We start from the raw sequence: 21,216 nt of genomic DNA on the forward strand, positions 1-21,216 counted from the left end.
CAACATCCCCCCACCAAACAACGGAAACTACAAAACACACATCCACACCCACATCACCAGAAACGCAATAAACAACCTGGGCCCAAACAGTGTCTTGGGCACAAAACCCCCACCCATCGATGACACAGAGAAACTACTCCCCAGGTCTGGTCGTGTTTACCTTTCACGCCTTTGCTGGTGGACACCACTGACAACTTATACACTACAAATATGGACTCGACTACACCACTGATGACACCTGCAACCACTGCTGAGATACACAATAAAATAAAATATGATATTATCCACATATATATTATCCAAAATTATTATCACATATATCATCCAAATATATCAATAAATATGATATGATATGATATTGTTATTATCCATAATAAATAAATAAATATCCACACACAATAAAATATATTATGGAAGGCTGCGTGGTCCTGGCTTCGCATAGGCAACCTGATGTCTCTTATGCGCAGATCCATCCCATCTCACCTTCAGTTATCTTGACCTTCTTCCTGCCCATGGTACACTGAATCCTGTGGTGAGGCAGTTGCTCTGAAACCACTTGCCTTCTCTTTCTGGATAGTAATCCCGACCAACAGCAATCTCAGATCATGCCACAAAGCCTGCAATAATTATGTGTCTGCTTTAGGAGAACCAAAAAATAGTAACATATCTCCAACCTCAGGAATGATCTTTCAACCTTGTCTCTCTCTCTAAAACCTGGTGGCCCCTTGTTAAATCTTTCTCCAAAGTATGCTCCCCTTCCTTCCCTTCCCTCTTCAAATGACACAATAACCGATTTCACTCATGAGAAGGCCAAATGCCTTAATTCTGTGTTTGCTTCTCAATATTGTCCCCAACCCCTCGCTTTCTGTACCCAGTCACACCCAACTGCTCCTGAACTCTGTCTTTTGCACCTGAGAAGGTGTACCTCCACTCTGTTTCTGCAACTAGACAGGATGGCATCAGCTCACCTATCCAAAACTCTTCTCTGTCGCACCTTCTGCTCTTTTCACCCTATCATTTTCCATAGGTCATGTCCCATCTCATCAGAAGTCAGCCAACATCACCGAATTATATAAAATAGGTGCAAACATCGATCCCCTTAACTACAGATAGTGAGTGCAAACTGGAGTGAAGGTGCAGCAATAGTGGTAGGTAGGAATGAGGCCAGGGAGACAGTTTTTGTTGGCGATTAAACTATTAAATATGTAGTTTCTTCATTCTGCATGCAGGATCATAGACAGAGTTCTTTGCAGTTTCAAAGGAGCAGCAATTATGGACATTTCCCCGTCTGAGTGAAAATGCCTAAATCCAGAACCACTGTTCACCTCCACTTATTTATTCCTCTATTTTACCACCTGCAAACCTCTTTTCCCACCTAACCACCTTCCACACTATCTTCGATCTCATTCTTCCTCCCAGTTCTGACGCTAATGGTATCGGAGGACATGGACCCTGAAACCTATCCAATCCACAGTGGGAAGGCCCCGCAAGCTTAGCTGAGCAGTATGAGGTAAGCTTGTACAATCACAAAGACAATAGGCCCCTAGCAGCTGGCGACATGACATGACTGTTATGATTTTAAGATGCATGTGCAAACGCCGCACATACAAACCTTGCCCATGTGCTGCTTTAAATGATGGTTCCCTCTGATTGTGCAGGGGGTCCCCGCTATAAGTCTCCACGATATCCGTCGTTTCGAATAAAGTCCATAAGTTACTTAGGAACCTTTTCATTGTACATCCAACATTTCCCTGCACTGACGTTCATTGGACGAAGACCAGTTACCAGGCTTCCCACCCCACAATGCTTTGCGTACCAACTTCCCAGCATTCCACCCCACAATGCACTCCATCCTCTCTCTCTCTCTCTCTCTCTCTCTCTCTCTCTCTGTCTCTCTCTCTCTCTCTCTCTCTCTCTCTGTCTCTCTCTCTCTCTCTCTCTCTCTCTCTCTCTCTCGCGCTCTCTCTCGCGCTCTCTCTCTCGCTCTCGCTCTCTCTCTCTCTCTCTCGCTCTCGCTCTCTCTCTCTCTCTCTCTCTGACTATCTCACACTGTGCATTGTTGGACTTAACGCCTCCGTGTACTGTGCTGTATTTTTTTTCTATTTGTACTTTACCGCAGTAATCGTTGAACGACGAGTGGTAAACTAAGTAAATGGTGAACCTACACGCAAGTGGCAATGCAGTAGTGTAACTCTGGATGTCAAATTGAACATAGTGAAACAAAATAAAAATGGTGAACGACAAGTCAATATCACTCGCTATCTTGGTTTTTTTTTACCGACGACTGGTCAAATTATTTTAAAGAATGCTGACAAGGGTTGTGCAGACAGCACAGCGTGACACGCGGCACGCAAGACGTGCCGTTCGGGCAATGCGGCCTGTGCTGCACGCACTGGCAAAGTACGCCATAGTGGGAGTGGTGACCACGGGAGCTCTTCATGAGGTGCTGTGTGGACACAGCATGCGTGTCGCGTTTTGCGGCACAAGTGGGTTTGCTGGCACAAAGGCTGGAGCCTGGGTCCTGGGGGAAAATCACGTGGCTGAGTGGGAAGGATAATTTAGTGGGCGAAGGACATATGCCTGTGAAGGTGTAGAAATCCACAGGATTCAGGCAGCATGGCAGAGACGATTACAGATTTTCAATGTGTAAGACTGTGAAATTGTCATTTTAAAATAGTTAATATATACACTACCGTTCAAAAGTTTTAGAACACCTCAATTTTTCCAGTTTTTATTGAAATTTACGCAGTTTAATGTCCAGTGAATAACCTGAAATGGTACAAAGGTAAGCAGTAAACTGCTCGAGGTTAATAAAAAAAGTTTAGGTTAGCAAAAACAGGAAAATAATGTAAATTGCATAGTTATATTGTAAAAACGGGCCTTCTTCAGGGAACAAGTAATGGGTTAACAACTTACAGCTGTTCTGCAGCAAGGTAAGTAAAGTAAGCCTTGAACGTGGATGCAAACAATTCCGACAGGTGTCCCAACCTCTGCTGATTACTTGATTACAAACCCCCTGTCTGAAAAAAGCAGTATTGGAACAGACTGTTATTACACCCTCTCAAGCATTATTTGGACAATATTGCACTGCAGGAAGTAGTATACTGGAAACTGGTGGAAACTCTGACAGGAAGAGGTCTGGCAGACCCAAAGCCACAACAGAAACAGAAAACAAGTTTCTGAGAGTCAATAGCTTGCAAGATAGGCGGCTCACAGGACACCAGCTTCAAGCACAGCTTAACATTGGTCGAAGTAAGCAAGTCTCAGTTTCAACTGTGAAGAGAAGACTTCGAGCTGCAGGTTTGACAGATCAAGTGACAGTAAGAAAGCCATTGCTAAGATGGCAAAATAAGAAAAAGAGGCTTGCCTGGGCCATGACGCACCACCAGTGGACTACTGAAGACTGGAAGAAGGTCTTATGGACCGATTAATCAAAATTTGAAATCTTTGGTTCATCACGCAGGGTTTTTGTACGCTGTCGAGTCGGCAAAAGGATGGTTCCTCAGTGTGTGACACCAAATGTCAAAGATGGAGGAGGAAGCGTGATGATCTGGGGCTCTTTTGCTGGATCCAGAGTCGACGACTTGCACAGAGTGACTGGCACCCTGAACCAAAAGAGCTACCACAGCATTTTGCAGCGCCATGCAATACCCTCTGGTATACGCCTAGTTGGTCAGGGGTTCATCCTACAGCAAGATAATGACCCTAAACACACCTCCAGGCTATGTCAAAACTACCTTCGAGGAAAAGAACAAGACGGCAGGCTCCAAATCATGGAATGGCCAGCACAGTCTCCAGACTTAAACCCCATCGAGCTGGTTTGGGATGAACTGGACAGAAGGGTGAAAGCAAAGCAACCTACAAGTGCAGCACATTTGTGGGAACTTCTGCAACAGTGTTGGGAAGAACTTCCCGAAAAATATTTGATTTCCATTGTAGAAAGGATGCCATGAGCGTGTTCGGCGGTTATATCTGCAAAAGGTGGCTACTTTGCCGAGTCAAAAATTTTAATTATAATTTGTTAAACAAAATAATTCTATGATTTCTTTTTATCTCCAACTGTTTATTTGTTCTATGCTTAATTTCAGACTACATTGAGACATTAAACTGCGTAAATTTCAATAAAAATTGGAAAAATTGAGGCGTTCTAAAACTTTTGACCGGTAGTGTATGGTAAATAAGATAAAAACTTGTTTGAGTTGTAAAATTGGCTTAATTTATTGTATTATTTCCTTTTATATGTTTCGTACGTATTTTTTTGATTGCTATGCTTGTTGAGTGATGTTGTATAAGACGTAAACTAACTGTTGGAATGCATGCCCCCTTAATTACACTAATTATTATGGGGAAACATTCCCTGCTATCTGTTGTTTCGTTACAAATGCAACTTTTCGGGAACGCATCTTGGAGGTATATCAATGAGACTCACTTCAAATCTTATGGGCATTGGTTCAAGGCACATTAGGGTTGTCCAAGGTGTGAACGAGCCTGGAATTACCCTCGGTGTCTTCTATGCTACATTGGTGCCAAAGTTGTTGGAGGAAAGAGAGGGGATTTAAGTGGAGGCAAGGAAGCGAGTGAGGAATCAGGATGCTGGAAAGAATAAAAAGTAGGCTGGTAGAGGTGCAGTATTTGGAAAATACTGTACGAACAGCTGGTGGAACTTTACATTTGGACATTTTCTGAATGTAGGTTGTGGGGGCAGTTGGAGGAGAGGAGGCTCGAAGGGATATGATAGAGTGCCATTACATGGTTTTGATCTTTGCAAAAATAACCAAATTGTTTGCTTGGAGCCGGCCAGAACCTGCTACCTACGCGCACTTGTGGGAAGCACTGTGTAATTTTTTAATGATGGTGTGGGTCGTGTGCCAGCCATGCAGAAAGCTTGGAGGGAAAGGAATCCACAAGCACGTATCAAGACAGCACACCAGGCCCTAGAGCTTAACAATGAGTGAGTGCTCGCAGGACTACAACCATTCACCTCATTGCTTAACTACAGCTAGTTTTATGCTTCATAATTTGACTTCTCTGACAAAACTGTGGCTTAAATATTTAAAATTGTGATTTTTTCCTGTTGAGTCCCTTCACATTTCCGAACACAATGGCAGAAAGTAACAGGTTTATTTAAGGTATGAGCCATCATCTTTTCAAGGAAATATCAACACAGGACAAGGCAAATGGGCCCATAATGCCTGTGCCACATCCACACCCCTCCTACCCAATCCCCCCATCTCCCCTAAACTCCAATCCAATGACCCAATCCCTCCCACTCCCCCCCCCCCCCAAAACCCCAACCCAATGACCCAATCCATGATCACACTCAAACTCCATGACACCAACACCACAATCCCAATCCAATCTGGCATCCTCTCAATCACAGACAGGGCATATACAGTCACGTGAAAAAGTAAGTACACCCCATGTAAAGTTTTGACTTTTTCAACATATTTCAACATACAGCTATTTGATCTTCATTTCAACAATATTGATAGATAAAGGTGATATAATATAACAAATATCATGAAACATTTACATTTTGTAGTCCATTGTATAATTTCAATAAACATAAATGCAAATTTTGCATGTGGAAAAAGTAAGTACTCCCTTGGCTCTAATAGGTGGTATTGCCCCCTTTGGCAGAAACAACCTCAAGTAGGCGTTTCTTATAACTGTCTACCAGTCTCTGACATCGACTGGGAGAATTTTTTGCCCACTCCTCCATGCAGAATTCTTTCAGCTGTGTGATGTTTGAGGGGTTTCTTGCATGCACAGCTCGTTTTCTTGCATGCAAATCCCCCCACAACATATCGATGGGATTTAGATCCGGGCTTTGACTTGGCCATTCCAGAACCCTCCATTTCTTTCTTTTCAGCCATTTCTTGGTGGATGTACTGGTATGTTTAAGGTCATTGTCATGTTGCAAGGTCACCTTTGGTTGAGCTTCAACTCTCCGACAGATGGCCTCACATTATCCTCAAGCAGCCTCCGGTACAATGAAGAATTCATGGTGGATTCTATGATGGTGAGCTGCCCAGGCCCTGATGCAGCAAAGCTGCCCCAAACCATAATATTTCCACCACCATGCTTTACAGTTGGTATCAGGTTCTTGTGGTCAAATGCTGTCTGGTTTTCGCCAAACATGTCTTCTGGTACTGTGGCCAAATAGCTCTACCTTTGACTCATCTGTCCAGAGCACATTGTTCCAGAAGTGCTGGTCTTTGCCTAGGTGTTCATTGGCAAACTTTAGTCTTGCCCTGATGTTCTTTCTGGACAGCAAAGGTTTCCTCCTGGCACACCTCCCATGTAGATCAAATTTGTGCAGCCTCTTTCTAATGGTAGACTCGTGCACTTTGACATCAACAGTGGCAAGAGCTACCTGTAGGTCCCGTGATGACATTCTGGGGTTCTTAGAGACTTCTTTCAGCATCTTGCGGTCTGCTCTCGGGCTGAACTTGCTGGGGCGGCCTGGCCTGAACAAGTTGGCAGTTGTTTGGAATCTTCTCCACTTGTAGATGATCTTCCGGACAGTCGAATGATTGATTTCAAATTGTTTGGAGATCTTTTTAAATCCCTTCCCAGACTCGTAGGTGTCTATAACCTTCTTTCTGAAGGCCTCAGAGAGCTCTCTTGATCTAGGCATGGTGATGCCACACACCAACAACAAAGAGTAATCCAAACTGAATGTCTGAGGTTTAAATAAGACAGGTTACTCCAAGATCCTCTCTAACGATGTTCTAATCATTTGCACCTGAGCTGGTGCACCTGATTCTAATTTTCGGTATTTGAAGTAGTGATAAATGTAGGGGTGTACTTACTTTTTCCACATGCGAAATTTGCATTTATGTTTATTTGAATTACACAATGGACTACAAAATGTAAATGTTTCATGATATTTGTTATATTATATCACCTTTATCTGTCAATATTGTTGAAATGAAGACCAAATAGCTGTATATGGAAATATGTTGAAAAAGTCAAAACTTTACATGGGGTGTACTTACTTTTTCATGTGACTGTATAAGCACAAAATACTGGGATAATATATTTTTAAGGAGATAGATTGGTCTTTCTGTGTAACGCTCCAAAAAAACTGCACCTTGCATTATGTGTTGTCTATATTTCTTTTATTTCTGCCCATGCACAATATCTTATATTTAAGCCACCCCCTATTGAATAGGGGGAGGTTTATACCTCTTGTAGGGATTGTTTCTACAATTAGTATCCCCAATTTTTAATGGTATTCGATAGTTTCATAGACTCCAAGGTGTCGTAAACTACCATTTACGTTGATTTTTTTCTACCAAATTCCGAGCTGTATCTCAGAGCCAGCTGGGACTTTTGAAATGACATTTTTCATCAATAATGGGAATACAAAGTTTTCAGGGTTGATATAATTTTTGACCTGACCTAATTCTAAGGTCATCACCTAATTATAGAGAGTTTAACATTTTTTACCATAACTTGACAGCCAAGAGGAAGGAAGGCACATTTAAACTTAATTTACATCATACCCTTCCGAGTTAAATAAAGGTCAAGGTCTTCGACCTTGTAGTAGTACTCTTAAACCACCATTTAGTGTTTCTTTTTATTTTTTTTCAACCGATATCTGAGGTGCAACTTGGAGCCAGCTGGGAATTTCGGAAATGAAATTGTACATGATGAATGGGAATACAAAGTATATATGGGTTTGACAACTGTTTTGCCCTTGACCTAAATTTTAAGGTCATGACCTAATTATAGAAAAAAATACATTTTTACCACAACTCGACTAAAGTTTGTTTGATTAGAATGAAATTGCCCTCTCTATATAGCCTAGGCCCTAAAATATGGCTCATTTTAGCTTATTTTACATCATACCCCTTTGAGTTAAAGGTCAAGGTCAAATGGTAGTCTGGAAAAAATATAACGTGTTTTTTTTGTCATCGCTAAATTTTGCCAATGCGGAACCTCAAAGAACACTTGGCCTTCCAAGATGTTCTTGCATCATAATGGTGGACCTGCACGGAAGTTCTGTACCTGGTATTTCATGTCCTTTTGATGATAGCTCGAATAATATTCCTCCAATTTCCATGATGTTGAGTTTTATGGATGGATTGTAGATGGGGACACTTTTTTTATTTACACTCTATCCCTAAATGTTGAATGTCAAGGTCGTATGATGGTCCAAAAATAATATAGCCATCATTGGATCGTCGGCCAGGGGAGCCTTGTCCTTGGCGATCACTTTGTGATCGCAGATATATAGTTGTAACTTGTATTTTTTAAGTATCAGTTAAAATTTGCAGAGAAAAACTTAGCTTTTATTCTCATTCATTCTTCAAGGGCAACACCTGGACTATAATCTTGCTTTCTAAATAAATGAGGGTTACATCATTGTGACCTCGTTTTAGCAGTGTTTCACTTGTGCAGGTGTGCACCGGCATACATTCTCCTGGCAGAGGAAGAGGCGACAACCATTGTTGAGGCAGAGCGGCTTTTCCGGCTCGCCCTCAAGGCAGGAGAGGCATGTTCACGGCGCAGCCAGCAGTTGCAGCACCACAGCACACAGCAAGAAGCACAACACAGTATGTATGCAAGAGTCTGGAAAAAGCAGTTCCACTTGGCCATTCCACATTTTATGCAACATTCCTTCAATTAAATTACCTTCAGTTAAATATGATTCTGCAGGGAGGGACACTAATGTGCTGGTGTACATTAAACGGCGGATCGCGATGTGTGCGAGAAAGCTTGGGAGGACCAGGGAAGCCGTGAAAATAATGCGCGATGTGAGTAGCATGAAAATCATCTTTGGTCTTTCTTCTTGAAAAAGCAAGATCAGTTTACCTTGTCAAACTTTCATGTTTTCTTTTCTTTTCCAACTTGATTTTTCAGTCCTTTTTCTGTTGATCCATCTTTTTGGGGATGTCTTTACTTTGCTTGTATGGTATCTGCATCCTTTCTTTTCCCTTAATACCTCATTGATTTTCAAAGATATTGTCAGATGCTCTTTTCTTAAATGTCTTCTCTATTTCTTCCACAACTTTATCTTCAACCATGTTTTGTTTTCTTTCTCATGTCCTACAATCAACTAATATGCACTATTGCCTTATTTCCTTTGTATATGTGGCTCTTCCCAGCAGCTCATGAAAGAGTTCCCTCTTCCCAATGTCCTGAATATCCACGAGAATCTTCTTGAGGCGCTGCTCGAACTGCAGGCCTACGCAGATGTTCAGGCAGTGCTGGCGAAGTATGACGGTGCGTTATCTCTCGCATGTTGATTGAGGTGTGTGTGTGTGTGTGTGTGTGTGTGTGTGTGTGTGCGTGTGTGTGTGTGTGTGTGTGTGTGTGTGTGTGTGTGTGTGTGTGTGTGTGTGTGTGTGTGTGTGTGTGTGTGTACATGGGTGTGTGTGTGTGTGTGTGTACGTGGGTGTATGTGACCTTTTATCATTGTATATCAAAGTTCCAAAAAAAGCCTGGTGTTGGCTTAGCGGTTAGGGTGCCGGCTTGGGATCCTAGGATCCTGGGTTCGAATCCCGATCGATCGCTGAATTAACGCCAGGGGGGTTGACTCAGCCTGTCATCCTTCCGAGGTCGGCAAATTGAGTACCAGCTTGCTGGGATGAATGATCACGGTGTGTACCCCGATTTAGATTAGGTACACCGTATCCCTGCGCATCGTAAGAGGCGACCAAGGGTTGGCGTCAGGAAGGGCATCCGGCCATAAAAAAACATTGCCTCAAACAGGGAACCATGATCGTCATGGGGCCCGCAAGGCTAACCCCCGCTCTAGCAGGGAAAATGGCCTTAAAACGATCATTCATTCATTCATTTCATCAAAGTTCCAAAAAATCTCCAATGTATCTACCTTTTGTGGGTGATTTTTTTTGTCTCGTTAATTTTCCATCTTTTATACCTTTTTCAAAATAAAGCATTACAATAGTACCTTTAAGGTTTGCTCTGAGTCTTCTTCTTCTTCTGTATATTACTTTCGTTCCTCCTCTTCTTTGGTTTTGTATATAATTAATAAATTCCACCTGTTCCTTCTTATTCTTTGGTTTCATTCTCATCCGATCGCTTTAGTCCCTTCTTTCGATTGAGTACCTGTGGCACGATTTGGCCAACGCTCGGAATTGGGTTTAGTCAATTGATAACGGCTCGAACCGCGGATTGCTAAACCGCTCGGCAAATACCATCTTGTCCGTGGTTCGAGCGGTACTTGTCTCCCTGTTTTGCGGAGGGATTGGTAAAGGTATTTGGGAGAACACCTTGACCAATAACCCTGATCAATTCCACCCCGCAAAAGAGCGTTACAAGTACCAGGACCAGAGACGGCCAGCTTAACAGGCCAAGGGGATTAACCCCCCCTTGCTAAGGGGAGTGCCGTCTCTGAGATCCGTAACAATTGGTCTTGCCGGCTAGGTTTCGTTTATTCGCAGCTGCCACGCTCTCCATCAAAATCGAAGTTAAGTAATTGTTCCCATTTGTATTTTCGTTATAACTGTATTTATTTTATGGTGTGTGTATGTATAGTACTATAGTGTGTCCCGAGGAAGATTCTTGGGGTAAATCTTTCATACCTGTATAGAAAATCGTGTTAATTTGTGTCGTGTCTTTTGAGGCCTTGTACAGTGTCCAACCTTGAGGCTTTGTTTTTCTCTCAGCGGTCCGTCGTTTGTGCTTCAATAACTTTCGTTCTCTGTTTTTCCCAGTCTTTTCATCCCATAGCCTACTTCCTTGTTTAAAATCTCAACTCAAAAAAAAAACAAAAAACCAAGAAAACATTTCCTTCTCTGTTCTTATTCGTTGTTCTCATTCGTTTATTCGTTCTTATTCGTTCGTTCGTTCTTCGACCACGTGTTTCTCCCCCATTTCCCCAGATAGTTTTCACTGTTAAACTTTAAAATGTTTAAACTTTCCCCTCAAGTTCTGTATTCTGTCGTATATTATAACACCTTTTTCTTCTTCTTCTTTAAAAGGTGGCTTTCGACTTTCTCACCAAATCTATTCATCCCCCAAAAAAAATCCATCTCTTACAGTGCCTCTTTTCTACATTCCCTAAACTCTCCTGCACTCCATCCTCCCTCCAGCATCCTTAAACGTATTTTTGACTCGAATGTCACAAGAAACTCATTTTGCAATAAATGTTCGTTTCCCATTAATCGTACACTTTCTAAAATCCAATCTCACCCCTCCCCTTCAAATCTTCCCTATAACCCCTCCCCTCCAAATATTCCCCATCACCCCTCCCCTCCAAATCTTCCCCATCACCCATCCCTTTCAAATCTTCCCCCTTGCCCCTTCCCTCCAAATCCTCCCCAATACCCATCCCTTTCAAATCTCCCCCCTTGCCCCTTCCCTCCTAAACTCCCCCCACACCCCTCCCTTCCAAGACTCCCCCTCACCCCTCCCCTCTTAGACTCCCCCCTCACCCCTCCCCTCCAAATCTCCCCATATCCCATCCCTTTCAAATCCCTCCCCTTGTCCCTTCCCTCCTAAACTCCCCCCTCACTCCTCCCCTTCAAATCTCCCCACCCTCATTTCTTCTCAATTTCCCCCCTCTCACCCCTCCTCCTCAAAGCGTCCTCCCCGCTTCTTCCCCCTCCTCAAATAACACCTCATTGTGCCTCACCCAATCACCATCAAACCTTTTGCCCGCCCCATCCTTCCCTTTCTCCGAGCTATTCTGAAATCTCTGACACACCTTCAACAGCTCTCCCTACCTCTTCCACCTCTTCCACATCTTACCCTACCCCTCCTCCCCCCTGTTCTGTATCCGATGCTCCCCCTTCCTCTTCATTAACGGTATGGACCTCAAACATCCGGGGCCTTCGTTCAAACTTAACTGATCTCTCCATACAGGTTGCTTCTGACAAACCAGACGTGATCTGCTTAACAGAAACTTTCCTCCATGATGTCTCTGATTCCTTAGTATCTCTCCCGGGTTACTCCCTCCTCCGGTATGATAGACCTGAGCCTCGTTCTGGAGGTGGGGTTGCTATCTTTATCAAAAACTCTCTTCCTCACTCGCCCTGCACTGCACTCTCTCCACCTCACCCCCAGGAATACCTCTGGCTACGGCTTCCCCTTCGCTTCCACCTCTTGTTCATATGTGTGTTGAACCGTCCACCAAACATTGATGACTCCATCTACATCTCGCTGTCTGATAATATGGTCCAACTTCGATCCACTCATCCCAACTCTCTCTTCCTCATATGTGGTGATTTCAATTGTCACCATGCCAGTTGGCTGGGTGTGGGTACCACTCTCACCAGCCATGGCTCCTCAGCAAAGGACTTCTGCGACTCACTGGGACTGACACTATCTGTCAATTTCCCGACCCGGATTTCAGTCAACGGAGCATCTTCTCTTCTGGACTTGGTTATGACTAACTTCCCTGAAAATGGCTGCTGCTCTTCTTCTGCTCCAATCGGCTCATCTGATCATGTGCTTGTTACAGTGGACATCTCTCTGACCATTCTCAGGGAGCCTGCTCAGCGTCGACGAGTCTGGCATTTCACTCAGGCCAACTGGCATGGTCTTCAAGCAGCCATCAATCATCTGGACTGAATCATCATCAACTCATCCTGGGAATTCTTCCAAAGTAAATTGCTCGCTCTCATGCACAGATTTATCCCATCTCGGCTTCAGTTGTCATACCCTTCCTCCCGTCCATGGTACACGGAATCTTGTGGTGAGGCTGTTGCCCAGAAACAACTTGCCTACGTCTCCTGGAAAGCAAATCCAACGGAAGGAAATCTCATTTCCTTTCACAAAGCCCGAAACAAGTGTGTGTCCACCCTCAGGAGAGCCAGGAAACAATATCTCTCCGTTCTCAAGACCGAACTCTCTTATCTGTCTCCCTCTTCCAAATCCTGGTGGTGTCTAGTCAAATCTGTTTTTGGTGTTTGTTCCCCCTCCATCTCCTCCCTTACCTCAAACGGCTACACAGCTGACTCCGCACGTGAAAAAGCTGAATGCCTCAACTCTGTGTTTGCCTCGAAATCTTGTGTCCCAAACCCATCCCTCTCTGTACCCCCCCGTACCCAGTCGTACCCAGCTGCTCCTGGACTCCGTGTCCTTTCCTCCTGACAAGGTGGAAAATAGGCTGGGCCAAATCGGAGGTGATTTTCCTAATTCAATGTAATTTACCTAAAAGTTGTGAGTACCTTCAGGAATAAAATCATGAAAAACAAATTCAAAAATATTGACGTTTTACGGTCAGACAGCCCGTTACCATAGCAACAGTTACAGACGACTCAAAAAATGCCTAAATTGACGATTTCTCAAGCTGTGTTTGACCCCCAGAGTTGATTCTGGTACCAAAAGATGCAGAATTGAAAGCCAAGGATGATTGGATAGCTTAACAATGTCTGTGACACAATTCAATACCACTTTTATCCAAAAAACTGATTTTTGTCTGAAATTTCAAGCATATTTATGGAAAAAAATTGAAAATTTTGCTTTTTAATCATAGGATAACCATTAATCAGATTAAATTTACTTTAAATTGTCTTTTACAACCTTGTATTGTCCAGTTTTTATAACTGTTATAACGTTGTTTAAATTTGGCCATCTTCATTTCAATAAAAAAAAGTTAACAAAAGCAGCTTACAATCATTAATTTTAATGCCTGCTTTCGGTTGTTACTGTAACCATTCATCAGGGCGTTCATGGCGCCCTTGCACACATCAAGGATAGGCGCTCTTGTCTTCGATACAACGGCAGTGAACTCTGGGGTCAAGAGTGGAGTCGTAGTAAGACTGGAGACTGAGTTTAGCAGGAGTCTTCTGCAACTGGCGTGTCGGCACCACATCCACGAATTGGTTGGAGGGGCGTCTTGCTCAATAGTGTATGGCCCCACCACAGGACCTAATGAACAGCTGTTCAAGCGACTGCTCAACACTTGGAGTGAATTGGACCAGGGCAACTACACATTGGTCGAGGTGTCTGCTCAACAGAGAGAGCTGACTGGCCATGTACATGCCACCATCACCTTCCTTCAGACGTGGATGGACAATAGCACAAAGGAGACTCTTCGACACGACTACCTGGAGCTGGCACACCTCACACTGCTGTTTCTTGGAGGGACTGTCCCTGATGGTATGAGGACCATCACTATCAAAGCTCCTGGGGCATTCCACCACGCCTGTTGGATGAGCAAGACTTTATACACTATAAAGGTGGCACTCTTCCGTTGGCAGCTGGGAGATATCTACACACCCGAAGAGCTGGAAGACATAACCAGTCTCGCTGCATTCATGTCAGTCTTCTACACTAAAGCGTGGTTGACATGTACCAGTGCTGCAGATGCACCATCTAACGACATGTACCTGATGAAGAACCTCCTCAAGGCTGAGGCCAGTATCGCAAAGAATCCAACAAAGTGGCCTGCCAAATTTCTGTCCTTTGTGACTGTGGCCCGAGAGAAGCTACAAAACCATTTGTGGTACCTCTCAGAGAGATTGGTCTCTTTGGCACTCTTCTCGGACAGAACGTCATCTGACAAGCAGACTATGAGAAGGGCTATGCTCAGGTACCATGGGACTGCACATAACATGATACAGGAGATGCTAGCCTCACAGCAATTGGGGAGTAAAGCCCTCAAAGACTTTGTTGGTTACGACTCTTGGAGCATGTTTGAACTCTTGGGTATTGACTCCAGTTTTGTCAAGGTCCCCGTTGCACAGTGGCCCACCGCAGACAGCTATCGTCATGGCAAGGAAGTTGTGGCCAAACTCCCAGTTGTCAATGACGCAGCAGAGCGGACACTTGGATTCGCCACAGATTTGAACACTAACAAGGCCCCCAAATCTGAGGCGCAGCTCCAGGCTCTATACAGGGTTGTGAAGGGCGTCAGGGAGAAGCTGCATGGACTGGCAACATCCACTGAGGTTGTGACTAAGAAGTCATTGGCCTCCATTGATTACAATTGGGACTAGGTTTTTTATTTTGTTATCAATGTTCAATGTCAGACCTTAAATTTGAGACAAAAAAGCTTAATCAATGACAAAAGTTAATTTAAAGTACATTTAATTTGACTATAGCTCTGATTAATGATTATCCTATGATTAAAAAGCAAAATTTTCATTTTTTTTTCAAACAAATGCCTTAAATTTGAGATAAAAATGAGTTTTTGGGATAAAAGTTGTATTGAATTGTGTCACAGACATTGTTAAGCTATCCAATCATCCTTGGCTTTCAATTCTGAATCTTTTGGTACCAGAATCAACTCTGGGAGTCATACACAGCCTGAGAAATCATCGATTTTAAGAATTTTTTGAGTCGTCTGTAACGGTTGCTATGGTAACGGGCTGTTTTACCGTAAGACGTCAATATTTTTGAAAAAAAATTTCATGGTTTTGTTTCTGTTACCAGCCACAACTTTTAGGTAAATTACAACCTTGTAGTATGAAAAATTGAAAATCACCCCTGATTTGGCCCAGCCTAGTGGAAAAGTTTCTATCGACCCTCGACTCTGATTCTGCAACTGGACCTGACGGCATCAGCCCACGGGTCCTAAAATTCTGTTCTTCCGCTCTTTCACTCCCTCTCTCTGTTCTCTTCACCCTCTCTTTTGCTCAAGGTCAACTGCCATCTGCTTGGAAATCAGCCAACATCACCGCTTTGCACAAAAAAGGTGCAAAAACAGATCCTAGCAACTACAGACCAATCAGCCTTCTCCCAATTATCAGCAAAGTCATGGAATCCATCATTGCTTCGGATATGAAATCTTTCCTCTTCTCCAATGGCTTGATCTCTGATCATCAATTTGGTTTCAGACCAGGTCACTCTACTCTGGACATGCTGCTTCTGCTGTCTCAACAATGGATGGAGGTCCTCAATGCCCAACAGGAAATTAGAGCTGTCTCCCTCGACATATCACGTGCCTTCGATACGGTCTGGCACCCCGCTCTGCTCACCAAACTCTCCTCCTTTGGTATCCATGGAAATCTCCACGCATGGCTGGCGGACCTCCTCTCTAGTCGTAGTCAACGTGTGGCCCTGAATGGGTTTCTCTCATCTCCTCTTCCTGTTCAGGCTGGAGTTCCCCAAGGCAGTGTTCTGGGCCCTGTGCTTTTTCTGGTCTTCGTCAATGATCTATCTGACTCTCTTGAAAATCCTCTCTATCTCTTTGCTGATGACTCCACTCTCTGCCGCTCCATTCCTCATCCCTCAGATCGGCAGTCTGCAGCCTCCTCACTCTCTGCAGACCTGGACAAAATCACAGACTGGGCAAACAAGTAGAACATGTCTTTCAATCCTGACAAATCTCACACTCTTACGATGTCTCTCCGAAAAGACCGACTGGACAACCCTTCCATCTACTTTCTGAATAATCCTCTCCAAGAAGTTCTGTCACTCAAGCTTTTGGGTCTCACTATCTGCCATGATCTTTCCTGGGAAAACCACATTTCCAAGCTGGCCTCCAAAGCCAGTCGCCGACTGGGCATCCTCCGTCGTGCGAAGTCCTTCCTTGGCACACCTGAGCTTCTCACCACATACAAGGCTTTCATCTGCAGCTCAAAGGAGTACTGCTCTCCCCTCTGGGCTGGTGCTCCTGCCTCACACCTAGCTCTTCTTCACGCTGTTGAAACCAAAGCGTTCAAAATCGTTGGAATCTCCCGCGATGACGCTATCTCCGAGGGCCTTTCACTTACTCACCGCAGGCAGGTTGGTGGTCTTTCCGTCTTCTACCGACTCTTCTCCGGCCTTGCTCCCCCAGCTCTCTCTGGGCTCTGTCCCCCAAATATTCCTACAGGTCGCACAAGATCTGCCTGCAACCCTCTTATGGTTAAACTGCCAAAATCAAGACTCTCTGCTCACCTTCACTCCTTCATTCCTCTTTTCTCCCGCCTCTGGAACAAACTCCCTCACTCTCTTCAATCCCACTCCTCCCTCCAGGACTTTAAAACGGCTGTTCACCACCATCTATTGTCTTCCCCAATCCAAAACCTTGATCTTTTCTACCCCCGCTAATTTCACCCCAAATCCACTTTTTTGAGGTGCCGACTTCTTTCCTGGAAGTCCTTGGTGTCCTTGCGCTTTATGCCTATCCTGCCCCCCCCCCTCCAGGCCCTCTCCCTCCCACACATCTCCTGATGTCCCTGCTCTCAAATGTTTTGTTTGTGTGCTTCCTCCCCTGCTCTCCCCATCTTTTCGACCGCTCCCCTTTTTATATACTTTGTTTGCTTGTTTGTTTGATTTGTTTGTTTGATAAATGTTAGCTCTTTCACGAGCCTCGACTCTGTATACAAAAAAAGAAAAAAAAAAGACTTTTGAGATACCCTGTACCGTATTTTAACGGACTCAGTCTTCCTAACGGGCAACACGAGACCATAGGAGAGTTCTCTCCCAAGACGCCCAAGTGGGTGGTGAATGCTGTTGTGAAGGATGGAACCATACCTAAAATACACAGCAACTCATTTTAAAGCAATCACCTTAAAAAATATAATGGGATTAGGAACATGGGAAGCAAATTTATATAATGGGAATGGAGAAACGGGAAGTAAAATGCAATCAAAGACAAAGATAACGGATGGCGTATTTAATCGATGTAACACGACTCCTCAGTCACCTTAACGCTCATATCGCATAATTGACCCCGAAGCATAATGGACACTCATATCACATAATTTTTGTAACGAGATACATCTGTATAATCTCTTTTTATGGTATTGATTGTTTGCGTAATTTTTTTTTATTGCACTATTGTTTTTGGAATGTGGAATGGAGTTGATGTCTTCTGTTTACCTTTTCCAAGGTTGTGACCAAATGTACTTTCACGACTTATTAAATACTAACCAAACATCACCATCTGATGCCGTTTCACTGAGTGATTAAATATATCACATAAATTTTCATTTTTGTTTTTATTTCTCTTCCTAGACATCAGCCTGCCCAAGTCTGCTACAATTTGCTACACAGCAGCATTGCTTAAAGCCAGATCAGTATGTGACAAGTAAGTTTGTTTTTGAAGAAATAATTTGTTGAAGAATCATTGTTCAATGGAAACAAAACATTTCAGAATGAAATCTAAACATCAACGATCTTGCTTTTGTATCTTTCTTTTTAAACTTGAAATGCATTGTCGGTGTTATCACACTAGCCACGTGAAACTCACGCCTACTTCAACTTTTTAAAGACCAGACTACACTTGTCAAAATAAAAATTGGAGCATGTGGATGATACTTTTCTGGAATCCTGAAAATGGTTTTTGAACTTATGTTTGTGTGGAATGGAAAATGAGGCAAATTTAGAATAACTACAAATTGGAGAAAGATTGGGAAGATAAGGGAGCAATCAATTATTTTTTTTCCTTTATGAACACAGTTAGATTGTATACGACAATCTGTAAGCTTTTGATTGAATTTCTAGCTATATTTAGGACAATAATGGAACAAGGCCTATGTGCATGGTAACAGAATTGATGATATATTTGTGTGAAAATTTATTGTCAAAATTTATAAACCTGTAAAACTTTCAGAATTTGTGTGAATCAGAGGCCAAAGCTTTCAGAATCATTGGAATCTCCTGCGATGTAGTCAACTCCGAGGGCCTTTCACTCACTCACCGCAGGCAGGTTGGTGGTCTTTCTGTCTTCTACCGACTCCTCTCCGGCCTTGCTCCCCCAGCTCTCTCTGTGCTCTGTCCCCCCAATATTCCTTCAGGTCGCACAAGATCTGCCTGCAACCCTCTTATGGTTAAACTGCCAAAGTCTAGGCTCTCTGCTCACCTTCACTCTTTCATTCCCCTTTTCTCCCGCCTCTGGAACAAACTCCCCCACTCCCTTCAATCCCACTCTTCCCTCCAGGTCTTTAAAACAGCTGTTCACCACCATCTCTTATCTTCCCCCATCGAAAACCTTGATCTTTTCTACCCCCGGTAATTCACCCCAGAGTCCTTGCAGTGTTCATATGTTTTATTCCTCTCCCACCTCCCCCCAAGTCCTCCCGATGTCCCTGCTCTCAAATGTTGTGTTTGTGTCCTTCCCCCTCTCTCCCCATCTTGTCTGCCGCTCCCCTTGTTTTTTGTGTTTTGTGTGTCGGTTTGTCTTTTTGTGTGATTAATGTTAGCTCTTTCACGAGCCTCGATCTTGTATACAAAAAAAAAAAAAAAAAACAAACAAAAAAAAAACTACAGGGTCAGGCTAATGGCTTTATTGATTTGACCAACCTTCTTTGAGTGCTATCAAAATTTCTCAGAGGTAGTGTATTTACCTTTGATCTGTCTAGTCTGGGTTTAATTCTTAACCCAACTATAAACGTCACACTGCTGCTTCACAGGCAGGGTGTCCCATCAATAAGTGTTCTGCTCTATGAACTTTATCATTTTGTGTAGTTAGGATTTGCTGATTGTAGCTGGACCAAACTTGGCTCTTTCCATTCATTGTTAAACTGTCTTATGCCACTTTATGGTGAATTCCTGGATTCCTTGGAATGCAGATGTTGCCAACAATGTGTGAACATTCAAATTGTAAGGTGGATGGTCCGTCTACGGATGGTCCGTCTACGGATGGATCAGCTATATAATTTAGATGCACCGACCAAATTTTTTTTCCATTTTGATAAAAAGACTACCAATCAAAGGCAAATTGAAACCTTAAAGCTCTCAACTGGTAACACTGTGACGTCACAAGATAATATATTGAGGGAGGTTTATAACTTCTTTTCAGGCTTGTTTATGGCAAATGATGTTGACGATGGCTCAATAAGTTATTTCACATCTGACTTACCCATGCTAAGTGCTGCTCAAAGGGATCAGCTTGGCTCCTTACTTTCCTTGGAAGAGCTTACACTTTCCCTTGCTTCTTTACCTACGGGTAAATCTCCTGGATTGGACGGCCTCCCAATAGAGTTTTATAAATCCTTTTGGCCCTTATTAGGCCCAGAACTATTGGAGGTCTTTAATAGTTCATTACGTTGTGGTGACTTGCCGATGAGCTGCCGAAGAGCAGTAATTAGTTTATAACCTAAGAAAGGAGACCCTCAGCTCATTGATAATTAGCGTCCAATCTCTCTTCTAACTTCAGATTATAAAATATTTTCTAAAGTTCTAGCTCGACGCATTGCCCCACTTCTAGAGTCGTTGATTCAAAGTGATCAGTCTTTTTGTATCCCTAACCGACAGATACACGATAACATTTTTTTATTAAGAGATCTTTGGGATGTGTGTAAAATAAAAAATGACAATCTTGGTTTGATTGTGCTTGACCAAGAGAAGGCTTTTGACCGTGTAAGTCATGTATATCTTTTCAAGGTCCTTGAGTGTTTTGGACTTGGTCCTGTTTTCCTCTCCATGGTAAAACTGCTCTATAATGGCATCTCCTCAATACTCAGTGTAAACTCTGAACTGACTTCACCTGTAAAGGTTGGAAGGGGTATCCGTCAGGGATGTCCTTTATCCGGTATTCTGTACTCTTTAACCATTGAGCCTCTTTTAATCAAAGTCCGCAGCATCTTAACCGGATGCAGAAATGTGCTCACAAGACCTGTGAAAGTCTCTGCATATGCTGACGATATTTGTGTCATCGTAAATAATAGCGATGAGATCAAGAAACTGGTGGACTGCTTTGACTATTATGGTTTAGCTTCTTCAGCTTTGGTGAACTGGAACAAGTGCCAGGAGATGTGGAATCGGCCCATGCCAGCTGCCTATGCCTGTCCTTCCGAAACACCTCACCTGGTCCCTCAACGGAATGAAGTACCTTGGTGTTTTCATCGGTGATGCAGCAACACAAGCGAAAAATTGGGAGGGTCTCACTGACTCTCTTGAACAAAAGCTGCGGAAATGGAAAGGGTTGCTGGCTTTGCTTTCATACCGGGGATGAGTCCTGGTCATCAACAATCTAGCAGCATCTATACTGTGGCACAGAATCAAAGCCATTCCACCTCCTGAACACTTTCTGCTGAATATACAGAAGACAATAATGAACTTCTACTGGAGTGGAAAACATTGGCTTCGTCCAGAGATCTTGAATCTTCCCTTAGAGGAAGGCGGGCATGGTCTTGTGGACATCGTATGCAGGGCAATGGCATTTGGCATCGCCTCAATCTGGCGGCTTCTCTATGGTCCATCAGACCTAGCCTGGAGGTCCACTGCTCTCCTCCTCCTCTGTCAAGCCGGCATGCTAGACTATTCATCTGGTCTATTCCTAATGAACATGAAATGTATTGATCTGTCCTTGCTTCCACCATTTTACAATATAATTTTAAATGCTTGGTGTGTTTTCATGGTCGA

General features: G+C 43.4%; 1 protein-coding gene across 9 annotated transcripts in view; it reads left to right on the plus strand.

Moving 5' to 3' along the window:
• Positions 1-21,216, plus strand: part of ST7 (suppression of tumorigenicity 7) — a 202,524-nt gene that overhangs the window by 102,672 nt on the left and 78,636 nt on the right. For 4 of the 9 annotated variants that reach the window (XR_010984030.2, XR_013623113.1, XM_078776197.1 and 1 more), the window contains exons 6-10: positions 4,861-4,951; positions 8,410-8,564; positions 8,668-8,765; positions 9,117-9,234; positions 17,866-17,938. Coding sequence is in view for 5 of the 9 variants with exons in the window: in XM_078776197.1 (XP_078632323.1) it covers positions 4,861-4,951; positions 8,410-8,564; positions 8,668-8,765; positions 9,117-9,234; positions 17,866-17,938 (535 nt within the window). In the remaining 4 variants the exon portion in view is untranslated. The remainder of the gene's footprint in view (positions 1-4,860; positions 4,952-8,409; positions 8,565-8,667; positions 8,766-9,116; positions 9,235-17,865; positions 17,939-21,216) is intronic. The other 5 variants (XR_013623114.1, XM_068113035.2, XR_013623115.1 and 2 more) reach the window with 3 other exon arrangements.

This window comes from Myxine glutinosa, chromosome 4, assembly GCF_964187855.1.
Source record: "Myxine glutinosa chromosome 4, kmMyxGlut1.1, whole genome shotgun sequence".
NCBI lineage: Eukaryota > Metazoa > Chordata > Myxini > Myxiniformes > Myxinidae > Myxine > Myxine glutinosa.